The 10488-nt window shown below is 35.7% G+C and overlaps 1 protein-coding gene across 1 annotated transcript; it reads right to left on the bottom strand.

Annotated features, from left to right (window-relative positions):
• Positions 1-913: 913 nt before the first annotated feature.
• On the bottom strand, positions 914-7410 carry LOC104119554 (U-box domain-containing protein 13-like). The gene is made up of 4 exons (XM_009631084.4): positions 6858-7410; positions 3854-3970; positions 3309-3758; positions 914-2443 (listed from the first exon to the last, which is right to left on the bottom strand). Exons 1-4 carry the CDS (start codon positions 7125-7127, stop codon positions 1283-1285), a joined length of 1998 nt encoding a protein of 665 aa, XP_009629379.1. The 5' UTR covers positions 7128-7410; the 3' UTR covers positions 914-1282.
• Between the last annotated feature and the right edge of the window lie 3078 nt (positions 7411-10488).

Here is a 10488-nt window from a genome sequence, read left to right as displayed (position 1 = left end):
CTAGCTAAGTTTTATTATAAATTTTATCCGAAAAAGATGATCTAATTAATTAATACATTTAAATAGATAAAAAAATATTTTATTATCAAAAATGCCACATGGACACAAAAATCCAGGTGGCCGGTGCGTGTAAGCCACTTTTCTAGGATGAGATCGTCCAGGGGTAACGGTTGTCGAGTAGCAAAGTTTAGGGGATAATTAACACTACGAGTAGTTTAAGAATATAACCAATAATTCATGTCAAATTTAGGGGGATTTTAAGGTATTATGCCTTTAAAATAAGATGAAAATGCCGGTGGCTCGTCGTTTCGTCCAATTAGCATTCACATGGACATTAGTTTTAACTTAGTTTTGAATTTTTCGTTATCTTTATATGTTTTTGTAGCGATGGACTAAAAGTGACCCACATTAACTTGAAGGACTATTTATGTTAAAGGTTAAGCACCTAAGAGTGATAAATAAAGTGCGTGTAAACCTTGAAGATCATGAATCGTATCCCAACACAAACACACACAAAAACTACCCGATTGGTGGGCAAAGTTATGCCGTATTTGTGTTGATCGGAGGCAGTAACTCTTGGTAGACGGGCAAAGTTATGCCCTCACGAGCTCGTAGAAACAAATTTTTGTTAAAGTAGAGTATTAGGACCAAATAAATCTTCCCATATATGCAAAACACTATTTTGATCATTTTCTCTTTAAGTAAGATTGCTCCGCTCGAATAGCTCAAAACTGATTTTGGCAGTAGTTTCAAACTGTTTCCTGCAGTTGATTGTGAAACAGTCCATAAAGCAAGTAGATTGTTACCTGTTACTTCAATTATTGTGAACATTAAATGAGATCCGCTTCCATGATACCCAGTTGAGCAACAAACAGAATATATGTGCTGTACTGCTTTCAGGTTTTGACAAGAGTTGGGGAAAAAGTTCTGATTTCTTATTCTATCAAAATTTTGATTAATAAAGGGAAGTAATGGAACAAGGTTTATTCTAATAGAAAGCATCTCCTCTTATAAAAACTGAGGAAGATTTCACTTTTACATGTATTATAATGGTACAATTGACATTCAATATTGTAGCTGTTTGTGTTTTTTCAGTTTTTACTCTCAATCCATGGCATTTTCTCACGGGACTGTATACACCTCAACCCCAGAAAATAAATGAAGAATTTGATGGAGGTGACAGGTGATCTTCCACCCATTCTCCCACACCTAAACCCCTTTCTTAAATCAATGCTATAAAAACCAAGCAAAGATAAATATAACAGGAAGAAAAAAAAAACATTCAGCTGTCCAAGGAATCTGTCGATGAGGGTGGCGACTGTGAGAGCTGGTTATGAATTTGAGCATGGACTGGAGTTTCAGCTTGTACCTGGGGCTGCTTTTGCTGCTCAGCATATCTGTTTATTCGTTCCAGCAACTGAGTTGCTTTTCGTTTGCCCCTATCAGTGCCATTTTGTACTAAATCTAGCAACGGCCCCATTACTTCTAGCTCCTGAACCTCTACTATATGATGTTGGTCCCCAGAGCAGAGGTGTACCAAAACTGCAACTGCATTTTCTTTGTTCCTGGGAGACCCATTTGCGATCACATTTACCAAAACAGGAACTGCCCCTGCAGCTCCAATGGCTGCCTTCCCTTCTGGGTGACTAGCCAATATCGCTAAAATGGCAAGTGCTTCATCGACCATACCACCTTGAGGTTCCGTAAGCAGCTGCATTAGAGTGGGCACAACTCCAGCCCTTACTGCCTTGCCCTTGTTCCCTTGATAAATGCACAGATTGAAAAGTGCGGTAGCTGCATCTTTCTTCCCTCTCTGGGTGCCATCACTTAGTAATGTCACAAGTGGAGAAATTGCTCCATAAGTACCAATTATGACCTTATTTTCATCTATAACAGAAAGGCTAAATAGGGCGGCTGCTGCATTTTCACGTGCTTCCATGCTCCCCTTCTTAAGCACATGGACGATACCAGGCACTGCCCCTGATGTTACAATGCTCCGTTTGTTATCCTCACAAATAGAGAGGTTAAGTAGTGCTGTAACAGCATGCTCTTGGACCCGAGAATCGGGTGTGGAAAGAAGGTCGACGAGCAGAGGAATAGCACCTGCTTCAGCTATTGCAACACGATTATCAGCATTGCGCTTAGCAAGAAGGCGGATTTCACCTGTGGCAGAGAGCCGATCTTCAGGTTTGCCAGATGTGAGCTTTCTCAGGAGATCTTCTATCTTTGAGTGCTCAGCAGGCGTGCACGCGGATGCTGACTTATTGGGTAAACTACCTGGCCGTTTGGGTGGTTCAACCCCATTCGCTTCACACCACTGTGCTATGAGGCTTCGCAACACATAGTTTGGAGTGAGAGTATTGCTTGTAAGGACCTGTTGTGTCTTGGGACAAGTGCTATGCCCTGCTTCCAGCCACTTCTCAATAGAAGAACGCTCATAAGTCTGGAGTGGAGGAAACCATATTTATTGTTAGCAAACTACGATATGGAAATGATAACTACAGTTCAAATTTAGCCTACCAACATGAAACCACATCTTCCATGAACATGAAGCCTATAAGGCATGTGCGTCAAAGAGAAGTAGCATAGATGCGACATAAATCCTGTATCAAGATTTTGGCAGAATATATAATTGCTCAAGAAATAATCTCATAAATCAGCAAGGACCATATAGCAATAAAATTGAATACGAATCACCTGTCTGTCTATACTTTTTCAGCATATGAATCAGTCCACTTTACCGATTAAAAAGAGAAACAAACAATAATCACTGTCTACCTTATTCCTCCTTTCTCTATTTAAAATGATACAACTGATTTCAAAGCACTTCATGGAAAATGATTGAAAATGTGCTGGATCTGAGAGCTTGTCAAAATTAATTATAAAGGGCGAAGATGTTCCATCTGCCTCTACTAGCAAGAGCCAGAGAGATATTGGGTGTAGGAGCCACTGGTATTGGAGTTATTACTGAATACACATGATATAGTCCCGCTAGAAGATGGATAGTTACTTCCATGATCATTTAGGTTATATTTACTCCATTTACTGGGGGAAAAAAGGAAACAAGACAATAGAGACCTGCAGCACTTGAATGAAATGATTATGGCCTGGTTTTGACAGTCTGAGTCACATCCATGCATGCACCAATACAAGGTAATAGTTATGTATCCTTACAAATGCAAGATAGAAGAAACGGAAGGACTCTGGTAAAAATGTCTTTGCTGTCATCAGGAAGCAAGAGAAATGGATAATACGGCAACCAATTTTAACAGGGGAAAAAAAGCAAGTTAAAGATCCAATAATGGTACCTGCCCAGATGAAACAATGACAGGATCTTTCATCAATTCCAGGGATATAGGACACCGAAAATCATCAGGTATTACTGGGGCCTTATGAGTTGTCCCTGTCGATGCTTGTCCACTACAAGTTGAAGACTTCTCCCTCGAAGAAGAATCACTCTCCGGATTCTCAGTCAGCACAAAGTCCTTCATTTTGCTCAATATTACTGACATCTTCTCTATCCTCTCCTCTGTATCTTCGCCAGTAGCAGTAATCATTTCATGCAAAGCACATGATTCTTGTGTGAGATCAGCTATTCCAGTCAGCTGTAACTTCTCAACCAATTGCCTTAGGACAACTGGATCTATAGCAGCATCAATACTCTTACTATAAATGGACAATAGATCCTCGTGTAGTTCGGCATCAGGCGTATCAACCCTTCCTTTGGCTCTTTGGAACTGAGAAAGAACAAGCTCTACCTGGAAGTTGAAGCCACAGATGGAAAAGAATAATTGCACATCAAGAGATGTATCCATCCACAATAAATGAAGACTTAATAAGGTAATGCTTTTACCTGCTCTTTAACTTCATCAGAAATGTCAAGCTCTTCATAATGAACTCCACTTAAAGCTTGTTCTAGCTGGGCTGTCACTTCGTGAAATTTATTCATTATCTGCTCCCTTTCTAACACCTGCAAAGAGAAATTCCTAGAATTGAGCTTTACTCTGTAGGCCAAGATAGGGCAGATGTTTCAGCTAAACATACAGTGCTCTACAAGGACTAAAGTTAATCACTCATACATGTAATGAATTATTTGCAGTTGAAATAAAAATCTGCTCAATACGCAACACCAGCTATGATCCAAATGATGACTGTGAGAATCATTTGACCATGCAAACACTTGATTAGTAGATGTAAAAGCAGCACTTCAGGGAGAAGAAATGAGTTCAGACGTCTTGATGACCTAAGAGCCGCGGATCAGGCATGCTATTAAAGGTTCACTTTAAGGTAGCAGAATAATAGTTTCCAAATCCATTAAAGTGTCCTCTCCCTAAAGAAAACAACTACTCCGTTATCAATTTAAAACATAATGCCCCAACAGGGAGATACTGACCTAAGTGAACTACAAAACGGTTGAGAGGCCAGAAATGTTATATGAGAGTGAGTGTTGGGCCTCTAACACCCAACTTGTCCACAACACAAGTGCCAATAGAAATGCAGATGTTAAATAGATGTGCATCATATAAGATTAGACAAGGTTAGGATTGATCACATTTGACAGAAGAGGTACAAGTAGCACACTACACGCATAAAGGATAAACTGACGAAGGTCGCCGGACATGGTTTGGTCATGTCCTATATAGATCTCCAAATGTACTACCCTGTAAGTGTAACAATACGATGATTGAAAATATTAAAAAGGAAAGGTAGCCCTAAATTATATGAAAAAAGTTAACTATAGCAGAGATAGTATCGTAATCCATGCAGACTTATCGAAAGTACAAAACATAATGGAAGCAAATGATCGATAAAGGCGCTAATTGGAATTAAAGCTTAGTCGCGTTGGTAGACTTACGTCAGGTTTGGTGTTTTACTAGAGGTATTTTAGTTTGTTTAGATATTTGTACATAGAAAATATAAAGAATCTCTAGTGTTCAAGAAACTGTAATTGGTAGGATAATGAATATTAGAATGGAACAAGCCTAATGGAGCGGAATAGATATTGAGGATCATAGACTCAACGGCACCTAGTTTGGGATTGAAGAGTATTAGTTGTTGTAGAAAGCCCCAATAGCAATTGTCAAAAGACAGCTGTCAGCTATAGGAATGACCTGCTGTCCTCTTTTATTTCCTTTTTCTTTTAGATCTTTTTGGATAAGATTTTTTTTTATTTTTTTCACGATCTCATATATTAAGAAGAATTTTTTGCAAAGTGTAACATTTTTGACACTTATTGATGCTGCACGTGTTATGAGATGCCTTTACCTGACTTGGGTTGTCACAAGCCTTTTTGTTGAAGACATAATTAACTAATCAATGTATTTTCTCTCTAATAACTTAAGTATTTAGATAAGATGGTCACATACTTCAACATGGTATCAGAGCAGGCAGAGGTCCTGAGTTCGTGTCTTACCGCCACCCATTATTAAAATAAGATCAACGTGCTTGGTTAATGAAAGAAATCGTGTACCCATGCACGTGAGAGAGAGTGTTGACAACAATATTAACTAAATAAATATGTGCTCTCACTAATAACCTAAACTTTTAGATGAGATGGTCAAACATTTCAACACCTTTTAATTCCTACATTTTCAGCTCAAAATTTCAATCGTCAGATATTTAACTCAAAGAGCACATAAAATCACTTTTCAGTATTAGCTTCTCTATCAAGATACTACAATTAGTTTCATTTCAAAAGAACTTACTTTAATATCATTCTAATAAAGAAAGTCTAATCCAATGTGAGATCCCGGATAGGCAAGTACACATCAAACGTCTCATGATAAATGTATCCATTCTTCTCTCCTTCCTAGTTTGCATTTCAATCTCATTCACTGTCATCTCCCCACTTTTTGACAGTAGGAGAGGGAGATGAACCAAAAAAGTTCAACAAAAGGGTTCAGCCATATAGCAAGTACCATTTCCGCTAGCATACTAAACATGCCAACCTTGTTGGTGTTGCATTTATCCTCAATAAAAACAAAAGGATAAACGAATAGGCAATGAATGCAATCATTGCACAGGAAACAAGAGCATTTCTAAGAGGTTTGGTGGCAAACAGGTAGTGGATTTCTCCACAAACTTAAGTATTCAGAGCAGAAATAACAGCACAACCTTCTGATGGTGTTCAATAATCCAAGGACAGAGTCATAAAAGCACAAAATCCTATCTTTGAACTCATCATCCAGCAACTTAAGACTTGTCGACTCCCCTTGTTACAAGATCAAAAACCTTCACAAGGAATACTATTGCATTGAGCCTTTATGGATTACAATTTGGTTTGTACAACATGGCAAAGGCATTGTTAAGAATTCAAATTATCAGGCCATAGGATCTCTTTTAAATGGTAATTTTGCCAAGGAGAAAAGAAGTTGCAGTGTAGAGGTTAAACAAGCGAATGTTACTTCAGTATGAGTTAACAAAGTCATAACTAGGAGCTCAACTATGCTTTAGGGAAGTTAACAAGGTTGTGAATTCCTTGTCCAGGCACTCCCAACACCTACAAACATCAAACCTCCCGTGTATCACCAGAGAGCTAATCAAACTTGAGAAAATGTAGTGTCTTTTTGGAATTCAGACAATATAGGGATTTATTGAAAATTCTTAGGATTAGAGTGGATATGCCCATTGTTCATCTAGATATTATGGCTTTACATCCCCTCCTACACAGTGGAGTTTAATTCACAGGTAACTGTGCAGTTTCAATCAATAAATCTATCAACAACTACGTCTCAATTCCAACTAGTTGAGCTCAAAATTATGAATCCTCTATATAATGGTAACATAAATGAAGTAAAATTCCGTAAGTAAACCGACAAAACAGAAAATAAGTAAAAAATAATACGGGGAACACGCACCAGATAAATCTTACTTCCATCGCTCCCGAATTTGAGCAATTCCTTAGTTGATTCAAGAGCTTCCTTCAGTGAAAAAAGTGCTTTCATCGAGTCTTCAGAAACTGCCACGTCATTATCTCGAATCTCTTCGAACATTGGAATCAATAACTTGAGCCTCCTTCCCAGATTGCAGTACTCTTTCTTCACTGAAATCCTGAACTCAGAAATGCTTGATATTTCATTCACTATCTCAATCAGCTTTTGCGTTAACGCTCCTTTTTCTTCTCCCATTGCTTTGAAGATCCACAATTTCTAAAACAAAATATTCAAGCGAAAATTTAAAGAAAATGAATGTTTAAAGAACCTATAAATATGAGCTGAGGTGAGGTGAGCTCGAGTATGATTTTTTTTTTTGGCGTGACGGCTAAAATAGGCTGTTAATGAAGTTTTACGGAGAGAGAAGGCTGAGGATTGTTCGTCGGTTATAGTTAACGGCGGTGAAAATCGGAATGGAATGTGGGGTAACTGGATGAGTGAAGAAGAAAGCGGCTTTTTATTTGGTGATTTTCAGTAACCGTTTGCCTTGTCTGTATGAGTGAGCTGTAGTAAATTCTCTCTGTATTTTAACTCAAAGGAAAAATACTCTCTAATTTATAAATTCATTTTGAATTAATTTATTTATTGGAGTGAAATGTCCAAATCATTTATACAAACTAAAGTTAAAGTCAAACTTTGATAAATCAATTGTTTATATATTGTGTTTTCTTATTCAAGGCTCTACAGCTTTCCCTCAATTGAATATATTGAGTATTTCTAGTTTATTTTTCTAAATTTAGTCCATCGACTTATTAACTCAACTTTAAATATACTAATTAACCATTTTCGAATTTTCAAAAGTTGCTTTACTCGTGTGGAATTGAAAACTCAGTGCTTATGTGAGACTAGCATTCTTTTTTTCCAATCACGAAAGGAAGGTAGACAAAAGGAAAATGTTTTTCACATTGTCATTTCCTCAATTTTGTTTGTTACTTTCCACGACTATAAAACTATTTTTGGACTTACCCTAAGTTATATGGATAAAACAACTAAAGTTTTGTAGTACTAACATGACTTCAATCCATTGGTTGCCCCCCAAAAGATACATTTCTTTCCTCCCAAAAAAACATATTTGTCTCTTTTTCCTTCTCAGGTGAAGCACACATTTGTCAAGTTTGGGACAATTTTAAAAAATGTAATTGTGATATTTTGGCCCTGATTTTGGGATTTGGGATTTGTAATTTTGCCAAAATATAGGCAAAATCTATAGTCAAATATGTGTTTGCCAAATAAAACCCAAATTTATTTTGATAAAATTTATGGCCAAATGGGTCCTAAAATAAAGCTTTGCACATCAACAAATTAAGAAAGTGGACAAAAATTATTTTATTTGCAATTAATTGTTTTGGAACATTTGCTGACAATTAAATAAACGGAAGGATAAAAAATTAATCTTTTTCTAAATAAAGAATAATAAATAAATAGAATTATTTTATTCGAAATGTCTCGTGATCCACAACCAATTATGACCCTTCCTCCCTTTACTAGTACACTCAACAATAATTATTATGTATCAATCCCAAACAATTTTGCATCGCTAATATGAATCCTCAGTTCCAAGCTCACGAGTAAACTCCATCCAAAAAGAATAGTACAAGAGGAGAAAAAATGAATGTATTCGCGAAAGGCCAACAACTCTCTTTTCTCTTATTTTTTTCTGGGAATTAACAACATTATACATATAGGAAAATGCTTGGTTTGAAGTTATAAAAATGTGTAGTTGAAGATGGAGTTCAAACAATTATTTGAATGTAAAAGTTATGTTTGGCAATGAATTTATTTGAAAAAGTTAAATATTTGTAAGTGAAAATCAATATTCACGTAAAATACTTTTCAATAAGTTCCTAAAATACCTTACTAGTAATTAAGTTTTGAAAGTACTGATACCCAAAAATCCAAGCTAATATTTACAAATACTGAAATATTTATGTATGAAAATGGGTCCGCTTTTAACATGCATCATGGTTAGTGTGACAAATCCCACATAAATAAATGCTATAATGACAGCTTGAAAATATTTTTTTATTAAAAGTTGCCCTGTTTATTCCTATTGTGTTTAGGGAAAAGAACTACGAAATGATGTGAGCCTGTTTAAGCTAAGCCATAAAATAACTTAGTATTGGATCAGGCTTTTATAGCTTAGCTTTTTGACTATTTAAATCGTCAAAAATAACTTCAGATAATACAATACTAACATGTAACATATGAATTGGGAAAAATGATTATGAAAAAAAAGGGGGGCCTTAATAAGGATAACTTAACTTCTGAAGATATTTTTTGCAAGGATTTTCGTCCACTAAACGAAAACATTAGCATCGAGAATCTTGAAAGCATGTGCCTCATAATTGACTAAGCTATCTCATGAATCTGTCCATACTTTAATTATTTTGCAAGTAGCAGATGAACAGTCTGTGAAAATGATTTAAGAGACATTAGTCAAATATAAAGAAGATATTATGCAGAGTTGTATTTTCTTTCACCAAGTGCAGAGTTATATGATGTATGCACTAAATCTATAAGCATAATACCTTTGATTTGGTCTAATATTACATATGCCGCTAAAATAAACTTTTGGTTTTTGTCCTTGATCGTTAAGAGAGCTCCAATCATAGGAGTCAATAAGAAGATATGTTAATTAATCAAAGGTCCATTGATTCCATTTCTGTATTGAAAATAGGAATTTTTATCTAAATATACTCTTTTAGACAAATATATTTTCTTTTAGGTTCTTTAAAAATTATATTGTACATTTATATTTACTAGTTATATAAAAAAAATATAATAAAAGAAGAATCCCTTAAAATTAGGTTGTAACCGCTACCCCCACTCCCACCCACGTCGCCCCCCTCTCACCCTCACATAGGAGTGTCAATGGATATTTAAAAACCGACTAAACCGACGGAACCGTACCTTACCGAACCGATTTTTAGGTTTCTTTTGATAAAACCGTATGTTTTTATATAAATTTATGAGCGTACCGATAATTAGGGTAGGTTTTTTATTTTATGAAAATAAATCGAAAAAATACTGAACCGTACCGAATAAATTTACATGTGACAAATATATTTATATATTAAGTTTAAAAATAATAAAGCATTATTTTTTCTTAGGCTTTCGAACTATGAAAACAGTTACAAGCCAACAAGTAATTAAACTCAAAATCCTAATTCCCAAACTTACTATGCTACTCCTATCGAAATTAAATTATTTCCAGCATATTCACTAGCAAGATACAAGGTATTTTAGCGATTATGAGTAGCAAACTACAATTTATTGAATATGTTTCCTTTCTTATGATTCAGATTTATCTTTTTGAATATTTAATCTATTCTTGAGTCTCAGCTTCGTTAATATCTTTTCACTCGTGTGATTTATATTTTTTTTTGTATTTGCTTAGTTTCTTTTACGCTACTGCAGAATAGTTGATGGATCTATTAGGGGTGTTCGTCGGTCGGTACGGTACGGTATTTAGACATTTCGGTTCGGTATTCGATTTCGTAAAATGCTATACCAATACCATACCTAATTAAATTCGGTATGGTTAGATTTTTCTCCT

Source organism: Nicotiana tomentosiformis, chromosome 6 (assembly GCF_000390325.3).
Source record: "Nicotiana tomentosiformis chromosome 6, ASM39032v3, whole genome shotgun sequence".
Taxonomy (NCBI): domain Eukaryota; kingdom Viridiplantae; phylum Streptophyta; class Magnoliopsida; order Solanales; family Solanaceae; genus Nicotiana; species Nicotiana tomentosiformis.
Note: the sequence above shows the minus strand (reverse complement) of the source record. Positions and strands in the feature narration are given on the sequence as shown.